At 41.4% G+C, this 16,890-nt stretch overlaps 3 protein-coding genes across 3 annotated transcripts; 1 reads left to right on the top strand and 2 right to left on the bottom strand.

The window, feature by feature from the left end:
- Positions 1-46: 46 nt before the first annotated feature.
- Positions 47-3,492, bottom strand: wee2 (WEE2 oocyte meiosis inhibiting kinase; the record flags this gene model as incomplete). The annotated part of the gene is made up of 11 exons (XM_083894079.1): positions 47-354; positions 856-1,004; positions 1,101-1,271; positions 1,342-1,427; positions 1,521-1,625; positions 1,702-1,848; positions 1,929-2,050; positions 2,141-2,310; positions 2,630-2,687; positions 2,936-3,144; positions 3,229-3,492. 11 exons carry the CDS (start codon positions 3,490-3,492, stop codon positions 201-203), a joined length of 1,635 nt encoding a protein of 544 aa, XP_083750205.1. The 3' UTR covers positions 47-200.
- A 1,241-nt stretch (positions 3,493-4,733) lies between these two features.
- On the top strand, positions 4,734-9,888 carry dennd11 (DENN domain containing 11; the record flags this gene model as incomplete). Its single annotated transcript, XM_083894070.1, has 9 exons — positions 4,734-5,136; positions 6,142-6,241; positions 6,341-6,499; positions 7,158-7,311; positions 7,806-7,944; positions 8,064-8,195; positions 9,223-9,373; positions 9,527-9,595; positions 9,693-9,888. The coding sequence occupies 9 exons, from the start codon at positions 4,734-4,736 to the stop codon at positions 9,886-9,888; spliced, it is 1,503 nt and encodes a 500-aa protein (XP_083750196.1).
- A 3,609-nt stretch (positions 9,889-13,497) lies between these two features.
- agk (acylglycerol kinase) lies at positions 13,498-16,559 on the bottom strand. Its single transcript, XM_083893897.1, has 14 exons — positions 16,346-16,559; positions 16,198-16,237; positions 16,034-16,113; positions 15,875-15,950; positions 15,648-15,773; positions 15,439-15,533; positions 15,262-15,331; positions 14,917-14,996; positions 14,755-14,812; positions 14,416-14,563; positions 14,220-14,317; positions 14,052-14,122; positions 13,872-13,956; positions 13,498-13,787 (listed from the first exon to the last, which is right to left on the bottom strand). The coding sequence occupies exons 1-14, from the start codon at positions 16,453-16,455 to the stop codon at positions 13,653-13,655; spliced, it is 1,272 nt and encodes a 423-aa protein (XP_083750023.1). The 5' UTR covers positions 16,456-16,559; the 3' UTR covers positions 13,498-13,652.
- Between the last annotated feature and the right edge of the window lie 331 nt (positions 16,560-16,890).

Below are 16,890 nucleotides of genomic sequence, written 5' to 3'. Positions count from 1 at the left end.
TACAATTAAAAAAAAAAGAAAATAAAACAAAACTTTGACTGGTCAGAGAAAATGGTCTGTAGCAGTGACACGGTGTTGAAACGATCCCTCAGACCAAGTGCGACCCCAGTCTTTCACGTCAGTCCTATGAAGCCCCACAAATCATGTTGTCATGTTCAGAACATACAGAAGTCCATCTCACATTGTACCACCAGACACAATTAACCATGGAAATCATAGGTGATTGATCGTGCTGTGTTCCTGCCAACAAGTCTCCTCCCTGATTTGGCCAGAGGCCCCATCTGAGCAGGCTTCAGGCCCAGAGGGAGGCCCTGCTTGGGTGACAACGCTGCCTGACGAGCCTCCTGGAGCTCTCTGCAGTGGATACAAAAAGACATTAAGACTTTATATAACAGTTACATGATCATTGCAATAACTTCATAAAAGCTTAAAGCACATTAAAAGTAGAACAGTTTGGAGTTATAGAGGTTTGCACTAGTGTCATCAAGTTGTTTTCAATATGTATAATAAATATGAAATTGCACCACCTGCTGGTCATATTCATGTAATTCAGAGCCTCGTGGGAAATAAAAAATAAAATGGCCTCTTTATACAGCTGATATTTGACCCATGAATTTAAAAATACATCACTGAATGAGATATCAGGACTGTTTCATAATTACTGAAACACACCATTTAGGAGTCTTGTGAAACAAATCCTGTGCAAAAAGGAGTCAAGATGGTCCTGGGCTTGTTATCACACTTTGTAGTATAACATAATAAAGAATACATTTTTTATTGCCTAACAATGTGAATTAATGTGTCACGGACACAGAAGTGGGGATGCAGCTTTAATTACTCTTCATCAGTCCTTACTTTTCAAGCATGGCCGTCCTAAACTTCTCTACATTGAGCTCTCGGCGCAGCTGAGCAGCCAACCTCCCAGTCCTCTCCTCCCGTAAGACTGCGTGCTTACAAAGCTCTCTGGCAGATGGACGCTTTCTCGGGTCTGGATCCAACAAAAGCTTACAAAGAAAAGACACGATACAACAGTATATACTGGATGCCTGGTGATTTTTCTACTAAAATTTGGATTACAGGTGGCAGCTCTTGAAATGTACCTGAAGTAGTCCTCTCAAGGGGGCTGGGAGCTCCTGTGGCAGCTGGGGAAGCTTCCCCTCTCTAAGGCTGTGCCACTCATCTCCATTTTGTGGTAGAGGAGGAGCTCCAGTTGCCAGCAGCATCGTAAGGCCCAGAGCAAAGATATCTGCCTTGGGAAGGTGACTGTAATCCTGGGGAGCAGAGAGACTGCTTACAAAGATGCTAAGAAAAATGTTAAAAAAAATAAAACATCATATTTACCTCATGTAGGACCTCACTGGCCAGAAAGCGACTATCCCCTTCCTCAACCTGAGGATTGCTGCTTGAGGTCACATGACCCAGGTCCCCTGCAGAAAACAACGGGAATCACAACTAACAGAAAACTAACTTTTTTTTTTTTAAAAAGGTAGAATTTATGTACTTAAGATCAAACATAATACCAATTTTGTAAATGACTCCAGCAGAAGCGCTCCCGTCATCTTCATCCTCACTCTCGCCCTCACCTGCCACAGTCGTGCAGGGACGCTGGCAAATGAATATATTACCTACAGAATTCAAAGCAGGTCAGGGTTTGTTAAGTGTAACAGAACAAAAGAGTTAAAACTACTCTACGAGACATACTTGGTTTGATGTCCAAGTGCACCAAGCCTGAGCTGTGGATGTATTTTAGACCCATGGACACTTGTAAGAGCAGATCCTTCAGCTCTGCCGCTGAAAACAACTCACACTGCTCCTGCTTCTTCACAATAGCATCAGTGAGACTTCCACCTGTCAAAGCAAACAAACAAACAATCAAACCACCACTCACTGCTGTTACAGTGAACTACTGATGTTAATGTGAAACTTACCATCACAATATTCATTCTGAATAATCATGTGATCGTCCTCTGCCCATGCTGAGTAATAGCGAACAACATGTGGGTGGTGCCCAAGAACAGCATGTGCATACACTTCCTTTAGTGCCAGCTGCCTGACAGGATATACAAAAACAAAAAAAATGGTCAGCATTGTTCACTGGACTGATGTGTGCCTGGTAGAGCGTGACATGCTGCTGACTCACTCGTTGGCAGAGCCTGCCAGGGGACGGCGAGAGCGTTTTATGGCGTACAAGCATCCGTCCAGCCTCTTCACACACTTATAAACTGCACCAAACTCGCCCACGCCAATGCACTCCAGCTCCAGAAACTCACTCTCATAGCGTGACAGCATGAAGGCTTGGACAGCTCGCTTCTGCCAGATAAACAGACGGACGGGCCTTGTGGTAAACCAAAGACATTATCAGAGAAAGAACACACGTCACGGTGCTGTAGGAGAGTTTCTTTGACGAGACCAAATATGGCAGCACTTCCACGATGGAAGCGTGACGGTTCTGACGTCGCCTTTTGTGTCTCGTGTTGCAGATTCTTCAGAGAAATCCCGGAAGTTGCAATTTTGGACAATACAGTGAGGAGGCAGCTAAAGATGACAAAGCCTGCTGATGAAATCAGATCAGAGGCATCTGAGAGGGAGGGTTACATTCACCACAAAGCATGGATATAAATAGCTGTACCTTTCGTGGGAGAAAGGCCTCGTCATCCTCCTCAGATGATGTCAGACTGTGTTTCATCCTGAAAGATACATTTAAAGTTTTTGAACTTGGACAACACAAAACAAAGATGAAGAACTGAAGTCTATTTCAAGCTCCTATACCACATTTTATATAACCACGTTGTCCGTCTGTTTAAAAATAGATTTCATTGTGACACCTGTAATATTGACTCCTAAATGACACATTTGGTGTTCCACGCAAGTTTCCAAACACCAGGAAACCAACGTGAATGCTGAAAAACACAGATCTGCAACATCACCAAGTTACCTGCGTCCACAGTCTTCGTCGTCATCGCTCCCACCGCTGTTCCTCCACTGCTGCTCACTGTTCCTGCGCACTGTGTCAGGGGTGAAAGGATTCACGTTGACAGAAGGTGCTTGGAATCGTTTTGCCACAGTCGAGGCAGGGTACGGACTTCTCCGCTTGCAACTCGTCTTAGAGGTGGAAGAAGGGTGGGACGACTTTGATAGCAGACTCTACGGAGGGCAGTAAAAGAAAAAATTGAGTCAGTTCCAAATAGGGGAGTGAACAGGGGACAATATGTGCAAACGATTGCCCACCTTGGGTGTACTGGGGGAGTCACGGAGTCTCAGTTTGCTCCAGAAAGCATTAGATATGGGACTGGTGCATTGTGAAGGGGAGGACAAGTTGATGCTTCTGCTGCGGTGGCGTTGCACCCTCGGCGTCCTGCACGCAAACCCGGGACTTTGGATCCTGGGACTTTGTCCTCTGGAGGTGCAGTCATCAGAGCTGCTGCTGCTGCCCTCCTCTCCACAGCTAGAGAAGTCCAGGTGCTGGCTGATCTCATCAAACAACGTCGCCATGCTTTGGGGCCTGTGTTTCGTCAAAAGGTTTAAATGGTTTCAAAAACGTTTCTTTCCTTTGACCGGGCTTACAGAGCAAATACACCACCACACTGTTGTAAGTGTTACTAGTGGTGTAAGGTTAGAAGAACAACATTTATATGAGAGGAAATCTCTGTCACAAACCAGTAGGCCTACACACAGTGTGAAACAGCAACCTCACTTTTATAAACACTTTTTGACATCCACGCCCAGAAATAAATCATATTCTTTTAATTGACAAATCAATGGTATTTTCTGAAATGAATCATTATCTGCTGCTGGAAAAGCACTACATTATTTTAAACATTCTAAAAGTTGAATAGCTGTTTCACACAGTGGCCATTGATGCACACACACACATATATGTGACGTGACTTTGAGTAACAGAGTGTGTGTTTATCATGTATACTCACTGACAAGTCGCCTCGCGCATCAGAACACTCTTATTAAAATTTCGCGTATGTAAATAACTTCCTGTTTAAATAAACTCTGCCGCCCCGGTTCAACACATCGCGCTCTCTGATTGGCTGAATTCTTCCCCAAACAACGCACCTGACTTAAACGTGATTGTTAATTGTATATATAATTTTAATTAATAATTAAATAATTATTTATTAAACAACATGCAGTTTCTTACTTTCTTGCTTGGTATATTATTATATTTATATTTAATTAAATAATAAAAATAAATAATTATATTATATTATATTATATATTTTTTTTTAATGCTTTAATTTTATTTGCTTTTTATATTTGTTTTAACCAGGCTGTGCAAAAGTCCAAAAAACAATTGATCTACTGCAACAAATAAAGTGAGGTGATTTGAAATTAATTGAAAGTGTTTCATTCCTATTTAAAATAATGATTTAAAAAAAAAAAAAAAAAAAAGCTCTGTACCTCAATATAAATGTTATAATTCTACGAAATGGCCAAAATAAATCAGTTCCTAATCAAAATGAGGTCACTGTATGAAATAGTAATATATAGACACGTGGGCGGAAGTCATGACGTCATCAAAACAGTGGATCAGGAGGAGGAAAAACACTTCGTCCGTGGATGTGACACGATTACAGATCCACACAAAACAAGGAGCAGCAGCAGGAAAAACCATGATCCAGCAGCAGCGGCGGAGTGTTTAGTCTGCTGCGTAACTTCATCCACACACCGGACTCTCTCTGTTATTTTACCCCGCTTCTGTGTTCCTCGGAGGCGGCAGCGTCATGGTGGAGCAGTCGGATCGAGCTCCGCTGTTGGACTGGGAGGAGATCCCACCGCCGGACCCGAACCAGGCGGGCCCGACGACGACGCCGTCACAGCCGCGGAAGGAAGACGCTCCGGCGGAGAAAAGTTCGCAGACAGTGGGGACCGTGGGGACCGTGGGGACCGTGGCTGGTACCGCGGTCTCCACCCGCAGCCCGTGCAGGAGTGTGACAGCTGTGGTTGTCAGCGGGGACGGAAGCCCGGTCCCTCCGCGGACAGAGCTCCGTGGGCAAACGTTGGCTCGACCCGAGGCTCTTGGTGCGGGTCGTCATGTTCCGTTCCCCGGCCTCTCAGTGAGAGATCAGTGGGAGGAGAAAGATCAGATCGTGGCCGTGTTTGTGGTTACATTCGATACCAGATCAGGTGAGTGAACACATCCTCTTTCGAACATTATTTAATCCCATGATTTATTGTTCAGGCAAGGCAGCTTTATTTGTACAGCACAGTTCATACACAAGGGCAACTCAGTGTAAAAAACAAATGTTAACATTTTGGCTACATTAAAATATGCAATTTGAACAAAACCTGATTAACATAAATAAAGGAGAGTAATAAAAAGAACGAAAGAAAACAAAAAGTTTGACCAAAATGGAGCATAAAATATGATAGTGCAGCATAAAACAACACATTACTTAAAAATAATGTGCAAAAGATTTAAGATTTGCTTAATCTTTTGCACTATCTCATTATCATATGAGAAAAGCATATTTGATCTGCAATAAGACTTATTGTTATTATTGTCACTACACATCTCATTCTCCAAAGGATGTGACCATTTTATTGTACAATGCCATAGAAGAAGTTATGTTCTTTTTTGACCTTGGAAATTATAACAATCTTCTTTACGATTTTTTTTTTTTGGTTTGTTTTTCACTTAAAACTATGTTTCTAATATGCAACACATTAAAAACATTGTTAATGAGTTAAAGGGTCAGCTGGGGGTCATCAGAAATCTCTAATGAAAAGAGCAACAATCCATGCTGAGGAAATAACTAACTCTAATGGAGTAATAACCCCAACAAAAGAGCTTTAAACTTCCTATTTCTTTTTCACTTCCTTTTATCAAATGCAAGAGTTGAGTAACTGAACCCTTTGCTGCTGTAAAGATTAGATTTACAGTACGCTATTTTTTTAGTACTACGATTGTATGCAAATGGAACATTTGCATAAAAACAGGCCACATATAAAGCAACAGAGCAGAGCGGTGACAGTGTTCAGTTACAGTAGCTGAGTCAACACTTTCTCTCTCTGTCCCATGATCTCTCACAACAAAACAGGCTTTTGAGGAAGTAGTAGGAATGAAAGTTAAGTGTGGGAAATTACCTCATGATGTCTGTGTCTGTGTGTGTGTGTGTGTGCGCACAACAGGGAACATGGTAGAGTGGTGCCTGCCTCACGACATCAACCTAGAAGGAGTTGAATTCAAGTCAATGGCCAGCGGTTCCCATCGGATCACCAGTGACTTTATGTATGTGAAAACACTGTGAAATCACTTTTGGAACTGGCTCCGTGTGTCTGTCTGTCAGTCTGTCACTCACTCACTCACTCACTCCTGCTCTTTGTTCAGATATTTCCGAAAGGGCTGTTACTTCGGCCTGGCTTGTTTCGCTAACATGCCCGTGGAGAGTGAACTGGAGAGAGGAGCGAGGATGAAGTCTGTGGGAATTCTGTCGCCGTCCTACACTCTGCTTTACCGCTATATGCACTTCCTGGAGAATCAAGTCAGGTACTTTCATGATTTGGGAGCCATGTGCCTTTTTTTTTTGTTGTAGTTTTACTCAACGCTATTTACAAGTTTTTCTGCATATGCCTGCCTCCTGCCTGTGCGTCTTTGTTCAGATGTTCTCATCTATTATACATAATCACAGAGTCCCAGTTACAGCATTCAACACTGGAGCCCATTTACAGGCAGGTTTTGACTCAAGGCTAAACACGAACGTGCAGCAGACCTTGACGGCGTCTTTTCTCATCACAAACTCTACACATGGAAGCTTTTATCCTCATTGACTGTCTATTTAATTCACTCCAACAAAACCACACAATTCAGAAGGCTGAGGTTACCACCTAATAAAAGTGGATCTGAACTCGTATCATTTCATTATCCAGCCTGCACTTTATGTGTGGTTACTGTGTCCCCTGATGATCCCACAATTCAATTTCAGAACAAGGGATGATTGAACACTAACCAAGTGCAATCTATAATCATACATAATAGATGAGATTAATAATATCTGAGACCAAACACGCACTTTTTTAACATTCACACACAGTCTCAAAAGCAGAGCAATGCTGACACATGATGAATATAAAGAAACCTCGAAAGGGAACCAAACACCCGATTAACTTAATGATTATGAAAATGTTCTCTTTTTCTTGTCTCACAGGCACCAGTTGCAGTGTCCGGGTCACTATTCTCCACTCGAGGCCTTCTACGAGGATAAGAAGGCTGTCCTTCCACCTTCAGGAAACGGCCTGGTCACTGCTTGTCCAACCTGGAGTGTTACCACCATCAACCGCTGCATGCACCCGGAAATGAAGGTCCGAAATCACACCTGTGTTAATCGTATGTTTTCCTCAGTCTCCTGTTGTGGAAATTCTCTTCTGCTGTTGAAGAAGAATGAAATAGAGATTTCTGCCGGCCGACAAGGTTTTATTTTCTTTGCAAAGAAACACAAGAGTGGTTGAGATGAAGAAAGACCCAGAACATGGCGAGACCTAGACATTTATACCTGAAGAAACATCCCTTTCAGATCTCTTTGTCTGTTGAAGGGGTCTGCCCCTCCAGGCCGTGCTTTCACACCCCTTTGTCTTACGGCAGGTATCGGGGCAGACTCACACAGAGCTATCCTGCAGATGTTATAGTTAGGTGCAAGTTGAGTCGAGACATCCTCATTTCATTTGAATACACAAAAGGACCTGATATGTTGTGTTGGGCAGCTGTAGCTCTGAGACAAAGAAATTGAATTCACCATTACACTCTTGTGCCACACTTTAATACACTCGTATGTCGTATGTGTGTTTGCTCCCCACAGATCACCCACCCTGCTGGCTGCATGTCTCAGTTCATCCAGTTTTTCGGCGAGCAGATCTTGGTGCTGTGGAAGTTTGCCTTGCTGAGGAAGCGTATAGTCATCTTCTCCCCTCCACCTGTAGGTGTGGTCTGCTATAGGGGTGAGGAGCTTAGACACAGCCTTACACACACACACTAACCACAGACTGCATGTAGCTTTGTTTTCTTTACATCTCCCTGATGATTTTCATGTTCCGTATGCATTTTGTGCTTTCTTTAGTGTATTGCTGTTGCTGTCTGGCCAACGTGTCTCTGCCAGGAATCGGTGTCTCTGTTCCTGAACTGCGGCCTTTCTTCTACATCAACGTAGCAGACATCCCTGCCCTGGAAACAGAGATGTCATATGTGGCCTGTGAGTGAAGTTTAACTGGCAATAGTTGAAGGTGGTATATGTAGGATGTGTGCAACAGTCAGCTTTGGCATTTAAAATGCCTACTGTAATCCCAGTTAAATAGATTGCATGAGTCTGGTTGCAAGATTTTCCAAAATACAGAAATTAGACTGCACTTTTACCTGGCGTTACACTGTGTTATGCACACACACACACACACATAAATGTCCCTCTGTCTATTTAATTTTACAAATATTGAACCTATTTGGTTACTTTCAATATGTCGGCAGAGCCAGGGTTGCTACTGTTCAAGTGTGAGGATAGGTCACATGTTTTCCAATAGCTTTATTTGTATAACACCTTTTAAAAACAGCAGTTTAGAAAGTGCTTTTACATACAAATTGAAATACACACATTTAAACAGTATAAATAAAACACATTTTAATTGATTTAAGGTGCTTACAAAGAAATAGCAATGAGATAAAATGATAAAAAGAAAGATAAAGTGATTGAGGGTTAATTATAGGGTTATTTTTAGGGATACCAATTTTTGTGTCCAATCAAAAAGTCAAGTATTTACCTATACCAGTATTAGTCTGATAGAATAATTATAGACCATTTATGAACGTATGAAGCTGTTAACAACACATTTTTTCATTTCAAAGACCCAATTCTCCAACTGTGTAACAAATATTGTTCTCCCAAACAGAGGAAAATAAACAGCCCAAACATGACTCAGCTAAAATGCTGATAATATTTAGGATTATATTGGCTTTTTCAGTTTTATGCATCAGATTCCCTAGTTATTCATACTATATGGTAATTTTAGCATTGGTAAAACAACACAGTACTGTATGTACAGTTTGTGGCCCACAAATGAAAATGTTTTTTGTTAAGCCAGCATTTACTCACTTCCTCAATTTCCGATGGCACATCGTGGTCATTTTGCATCTTAATGTCATACATTTCTTACATATATCATATTTTAATGTCACTGCTTTTTTAATATGCCGCAATACGTTGTGATATTTGAACATATTTCTTGAAGGTACCACAGAGAAGATCTTTGAGGAGAAGAAGGAGCTGTACGATGTCTACATTGATAACCAGAATGTGAAAACACACAGAAGCCATTTGCAGTCACTGCTACGTCTGAATGCAGCCGATAAGGAGAAGTACAGGAAACTGAGTGAACAAAGGTGCAGTAACAACTGTATGATGCAGCTGAAATAGCAGTATTGTGAAATAAACTGTCACTTTAAATGAATTAGTAACCGGTGCTAGTTAAAATATTAAAACTTGCAAAGACAATACTTAGATATTTGATAATCATGGAGTTTAACTGTTCCCAGGCAAACGTTGCTGTACAATCAGGAGGTGGATGGAGACTGCACATCGAGTGAAGAGGATCTTTTTATTCTGTGAGTCCTTGGCAGTTGTTTACATAGCTGTTATTTTACTTCTGCCATAACCACCACCTGCACTCATACTATTTTATACTCTTTAACCCTGTCCCAGGTTCTTCATGGAGCTGAACAACCGCATCTTCCAGACACTGTCTGAGGTCGCGGGGAGCACTGACCCCACCCTGACCGCCGAGCATGTGAGAGCCATGGGGCTGGATCCCCAGGGCGACCGCTCCTTCCTGGTTGACCTGCTGGAGGTGTACGGTTTTGACGTTACCCTGGTCATAGACAACCTGTGTTGCACCTGAGCGTCTCTCCTCCCTGTCAGTCTTGGAACGTGAGGACATCACTGGATTATCTGTGCCTTCAAGGCCCACGGACGCACTCACCAAGACACTGAAGACACTGAAGACACTGCCTCCACCATGAGGCTTCATCTGTCGCCTGCTGTGTGTCTCGCTTCTGTGTGCGTCTCTTCTGACCTGTAGAGGAGACCTGTTTCCAACCAGTGTGGGTAATGTAGGCACTCAACATTACCCAGTGTCTACTGTGGGTGATGATCTTCTGATCAGTCCATACTGGAGTCTGTGTGTATGTGTATGAATGTGTGCTTGTCTGTCTTAGATTCCTCCTTAAGGGGCTCGAGTTCAAGCACTGGATTAAAACTAACGGAAAATATTTTTGATAAGGCATGGTAATAGCAGGGTGATTAGTCATTCTCCATTAGTCTCATCACAGTGAAGAAAGAATGTGAAAACTTCACATGATATGGCGAGTTATTAGTTGTGGAAATGGACTGATCTCTTTAACTGGAACTTGTAGCCTCTATATAGTGTGAGGCAACTTCTGCTGTAGTACCATACTTGGGTGTCTTGCTCTCATAAAGCTACTACTGGAATTAGAGGAAAACACTTTTTGATTCATTTTTTTGGGTCAGAGCTGTTGTAATTACTTCACTTTTCAATGTGATGGTGTCTCCATTTGATCAAATGGAGAAGGGGATCATACTGGAAATGCTTTTGTCTTGTTATACGTCTTAATTTGAAAATCAAAATGAACTTCTCCTAAATGCTGCACCATGTCCACCATGGGACCTTTTTTTTCCCTGATGCATACAATGATCATGCTCAGTTAAAGAGTTTTTTGTTTATTTTATTTTTTATTTTTACTGATGTGTCTGACAAAGTTTGAGCCAGCAAGTGATTGTAGAGTGGAGCAGGGTTTGTGTGTGTGTGTGTGTGTGTGTGTGTGTGTGTGTGGGTTGTTGCAATACAGTATACAGGTTTTTTTCTGTGTACAGAGTTTGAATCATCAGCAGGAGATGATGGTGAATGGAGAGTCCTTGACGGAGCCGTTTGTAGTTTACTCACTGGTCGGGTTCAAAGACAGTGTCTCCACTTTACTGTGTCTGTGACAAAGGCCTTTTTGTGTTGTTGGAGATCTGCTAACACCAAACTGAAGGCTGAGCTGGAGCTTTTAACTCTTCCTCTGTGGACACTTTCACAAAAAGCACCCCCCCCCCCCCCCCCGATCCTGCCGCCCGAGGCTTTCTCTCCTTTTCGTCACAGTCCCTTTCAATGAATTCAGCAAAAGAGACGTCTTTAAGTTACTCCTGGCAGACTGCTTCAGATCATCCATCACGTTGCCTATCAAAGTGATCATTTGTTCCATATTGGAACACGAGGCTAAAATTCGCCTTGTATAAATTTATAGTAGTGATTCTTGACCTCCTTATGGACCAAGTCGGTTTTTTTTTTCTATTAGAAACATATCTTTAATGACCTTCGTCCTGGTTGGTACTGTGTCTCGTGTAAAAGTATATTTAGAGCCACTGGAAACCGGAGTAAAATCCTTGTATGTACAAACACGCATTAAGCTGATTTTAATTATGTTTGCGTGAATCATTTTGTTTGTATCGCTTTGCAGAACTGCTCCTTGGAGGGTCTTGTCCACATGTTGGAGTTTAAAATATGAGTGGGTCAAAGTGTATTTGGAGGAAAATGTCACTTAGGTTTTCTAATTTTAAAACGGGGCCTTAAAGAAACGTGACTTTCTCTAATCTAAAGTGACTGACTGTAGAATAACTGTATGTTCGTCAGCAATATTTGCTCAAAGATTAAGCTTAAGCACTGCTGGGTGACCTTATCCTCTGTTTGCTCGTCATAAGACATGTTTTCTTGCCCCTGACAGCATTTACTTTCCAGGTGTATGTTAGATGTAAAAGGGAATGTACACACCGCACACACACACAGAGCACTGTATAAAAATGCCTTCTTTGTGAAGTCACTCACAGATGTTTATGACGAATGGTTTGTACAGCGTGTCACTCTGCTGATCGTCACAGACAGCGAGCGTATTGCACACATGCAGCAGCTTATCCAAATAGTGTATACGTTTTCTTCTCGACTGTAACGCGTTTAAGACTAAGTCACAAAATAACTCCTAACTCGTCACCTTTACTAATGTGAAACACTGTAAGAGGTGTCAGTAATGTACACATGAACTCATTAGCATGAGCAACTGCTAACTTCACTGTACTGCCTTTGTAAAACAATAAATACTGTTATCTGCTATTAATTCTCTGCATAATGATGTTCTTTTAATCTACATACAGTAATCCACTACATTATTTCCCATTCCTACAGGGTTTACTGCTCCTGGTGCTTTCCAATATGCACCTAAAGACTCAAATTTTGACCTCAAATAGTGAAACAACATTAAAAACTAGTACAATTTGACGCATTTTTCATCTTCCTAGGACAAACGCCCTCAGACTAGCAAGCTCAGTTACGGAACTTGCAAAACGCCAAGATATAAGTCAAATGCAAGATGGCCAACTTCCTGTTGCGTTGAGGTCATGGTGTCAAGAGAATTTCACGAAATCCGACCAGCTTCATAGGTACTTGACCTGTGAGTCATTTTGCATTGGTTTGCATCGGAAGTCCATTATTTTATCGAATTTTTTGCAAGTTCTGGTTTGCGTGGCAATTTTTGACCGTTTTCACATATGTTTAGTGGGTCAAATTCGAGATTCCCTGGGGCTACATATAATAAGAATTGAATTACAATAGGGTCCTCGCACCCTGTGCGCTCGGTCCCTAATTAAAGGATTCTTATGTAGAAACCATTAGTTGTATTCAATATACACCCAACACCAGCATTTCAGAGGGTATTACTACTTTTGTATACATTTCAATGGTGCTCCTCTGGGGATGTATTTATCTGTACCGAGAATGTGGCCAATGATATTTTTCTGCAAGTTATGACATTTTCTAACAGTCATAATGAACCTTTTTAAACATTTGGGAAGTAGTTTTAAATAATCCGAATTGTCCATTTCCCTTAAAACAGTGTTAAAAAAACCCCACTGTGGTCACTTACCGATCGGTTCGTATATACTGCGGCTTGTGTCGAGACTTTCACACGGCTCCTGCCAAATCATAGAAGGAACTACAGCTAAAATAAATAACTCAGTTGAATCTGTTGTCAAGACATGGGTTTGGGTTAGTGTGCGTCATGACCAGGACATGCAGGTTCTTCATTTAATCACTTTGATGGATAGAGTTTGGCTCGAGGAGCTGGATTTACATATAAATATGTATAAATAATAAATGGAGCCTTTGTGTTATTTCTCCGTGGGTGTGTATTAGCATTTGGTTGTCAGGTTTCAGCAGGTGTGGTTCAGCCTCATTTCTATCTTCAGATTCTCACCTTCTAAATGTTTGCATAATGTGCTAAACTCCCATAATAACACTTGATTTTGGACATTGGAATCCTTTTTTTAATAAAGTTCAAATATGATTGATTACAGTTCTTTTTGACAAACAATGATATATAGATGACAAGTTTAGAGAAAACCTTGGTCCGTAATGTAGTCCTCTTCATAACTGTAAAAAATCATTTATGTCAAGTGAATATTCCAACAGCTGTGATCTCACAGCAAAGCAGTAATCCGTTTTCAAAATAAAGTCAGTTTCATGGCTTTTGCTTGGTTTTGCTTAGTTTCTCTATATACTGTACATGTATATCCATCTTCGTCCTGCCATATTGCCGTCTTTCCAGTTCGGTTTTCTCATCCCTGCATCTGTGAGAGCTGCTCTCTGCGATCCCCGCTGATAAAGAAGCGAAGTCTCCGTGGCAACAGCCTTATCTCCACAGGCATGGCCTCATACTCCTCATTGTCGATGTTGTAGAAGCCGCTGCCGCCCTTCAGAGTGAGTGTAAGTTCAATGTCAACACAAGCAGTAAGACTAATAAAATAAAAAACAGTCAAAAAGATCAATTCACTTACCTCCGGTAGCTGTAGCTGGCAAGCACTGGCTTCCAGTTTTGTGGAGTTGGTAGTGAATACAGTTGGGTCTTCTATTTTTTCACTCCTGTAGTGAAGAGTGTACTTTTTAAATTAAATTTGCATTAAGCGAAACATCCATATCATGCAACTCTGCTTCCAGCAAACTGTAGGGAAACTGACCCGAGAGTGACGAACTCGCCCACAGTCAAGTCTCCAGGCTCTGCACAGACCATCATGGAGTCATTTATGCGCTGCAAATGTAGATAAATAGAATCAAAATAGTAAGGAATAATCATTATTAATCAGGGCAACATTTGGTCTAATAAACACAATTATTTTAGGACTGACCCTCTCCACAGGGTTTTTGTTGTGTGTTTGGATAAACAGCTCTAACGTGGACAGCTGCTTCTCCTCCCAATTCTCTGGCTCCTCCACTTTTGGAGGCTCTGAGCAACCACACGGAAGCAAAAAGAAAAGTATTTTGGAATGTTGAAATGTTTTGCTATGCTACAATCTAAGTATCATCACGATCTCACAAACTCACCTTTAACAGGTGGGTCCCAGTAGTTATGCAGTCTACGAAAGATGCGGTTCAGCAGATTTGGTCTGGGGGGCTTCTGCAGGGGGAGGTCAGGAGGACGAAGATTGGGAGCCAAGAGGGACACAGAGACTTCCCGGACCAGAGGCCACTCCTAAGGGAAATTTTTATGACAATGTCTAAATGAAAACAGTAGCTCTAGAATAAATGGATTTATATGAAATTTAGGTGTAACAAAAAAATAACACATTATTGTCAAACTGGGGGGAATGGATGAACGGATGAATTAGAATCAAGATGACTTGTCCAGTGTCACATGTTCAATCACGTGACTTATTGCCTTACCTTTAGAGTACTAAACCAATGTGCTGCATTTGTCTTCAGTGGCCCAAGGTACCAATATCTGAGGGTAAATGTCATGATTATTTTGGCAGTATTTACACAGTCTGTCATAATTATATAAACATCATTTACCAAGGTTTATGTCTGTATGAAATGAAATCTTACTTCTTGACTGTTGCAGCCACATCTCTAAAAGCTCCCCAACGAAGTCCCATCAAAGCAAAGACTGGCTGGTCTTTGTCCCCCTAAACACACACACACACACACACACACACACACACACACACAATTCCAGTTCAGCTACTACATCATTAACTGCATTGCAAAAACAAAACTTAACCTTTATTGAGGACTAAATAATGCTATACAAATAATGCTTATACAAAAGGTGGCAATGATTCAAAACTGGTTTAACTTATGAAAACAAATACTGACAAAATTCAACACATACACACTAGTGTACGTCCATATCTTAGAGGCTTTGTAGTGTAAACATAACTAGCTCCTTACTTTAATTTGTAGTACATCAAGAGGTACAGTTTCTCCCTTCAGAATAGACAGAGTTGCGGATGTAATGTCTCTGTAAAACATTTAAAGGTATAAAAATACATAATAATATCAAATACATCGCTCATCATTGTGGTGTGTTTATAAATCTTTAAGCATGATCCTGGTTAGATTACATACCTGACTTTGTTGTCAGTGATGAAGTGCAGACTGGGACTCAGGGAATTGTGTGAGCCCAGCGGAATGAATCCAATCGGTGTGTTACTGAAAGTGTCCTAGTTTCAGGAAACAAAAGGAAATATTATTATAAAGTATTATTATTTCCTCTTGTCTTATTTAGCCCATAACCACAACAGACTGATAAGCCATAAATACTGGACTGCACCAACTTGATCTGGCCGTCGCAGTAATCCTGTGATGGTTTCCTGTAAGGTGCCATCTCCTCCAGCCACAATCAGCATGTCTGCATGTTCCATGAACTCCATCAACTTTTTCGCCTGGCCTTCATAGTCTGTCTGTGTAGATGAGGAAACAGTATATGATTATGACATCATGAGTTACTTAAAACTCTGATAATGCCCAAGAAGGGAGGAAACAAATCAAGGACAAGGAATACCTTCACGACTGTAATCTCCACGCCAGCTAGATGCAAAATAGGAGCAGCATTCTTTTCAAACAAGCTGTTGGCTTTCCTGGGGGCGAGAAAAAGACTTAAATGGAAGAAGTGGCGTCTGAAACCTCATCATAACTATTGATATGATTTGTGTTTTCTTACCCATTACAAGCAGCAGGGTTCAATATAACTGTTGCTTTTCTAAGCCGTTCTTGAGGTGCTATCTGTTGACGGCCATATTCCTACAACATTGATAATAAAAGTGAGTGGGCACTTGAAGCTTTGTTTATTTGGCTGATCAATTATGAAATTAAATGATATCCTACCCTGGCCACTAGACAAGCCTCTGTGCGCAGAACACTGTCACTAATAAGATAAAACACACCAAATGTGAGACACGTGAGCAGCCAGTGATCTATCCAGTCCGTGTAAATGCGATTAATGAAGATTTATACAATAAATGAAGATACCCACCAGTATTTCCCATAAAGCCAGTAGCTTCCGTAAGACACAACACACGCCGCAAATGTGGATTTCTTCCAGTGATTCCGCAGAGTCCGAAACACTTTCACAACCCGTGCCATTATTTTAATTACAATGTCTCCAAACACTATATTTGCATGCAGCAAATAAATACGACCTCCGGCGTACAAATTACACGTTAGACAATTTTTACATCGCAGCGGTCACATACACACACACACTGCTCATGACAACCATGGATATCGGCGTGTAACGTCAAAACAGTACGGACCAACACAAGACGGAACCAATGTCAGTTCCGTATGTGGTCCATAAACGTGTTTTAGTAAAGTACGGGTCACGCAATTCCATTATAAATCATATTTCAAAGACAGTTTATTTTATACAATAGAAATTAATAATGTACATCCAATTTAAATAGCTAACACACCCATGCGCTATCGTCATGAATAAACTACAACTCCCATTAGGACACCAGGCAAACGGCTTCAACGCTTCGAGGACCTCGCCTGAATAAATTTGCACAATTCTGTCAG

Source organism: Microchirus variegatus (assembly GCF_963457635.1).
Source record: "Microchirus variegatus genome assembly, chromosome: 8".
NCBI classification, from domain to species: Eukaryota; Metazoa; Chordata; class Actinopteri; order Pleuronectiformes; family Soleidae; genus Microchirus; species Microchirus variegatus.
Note: the sequence above shows the minus strand (reverse complement) of the source record. Positions and strands in the feature narration are given on the sequence as shown.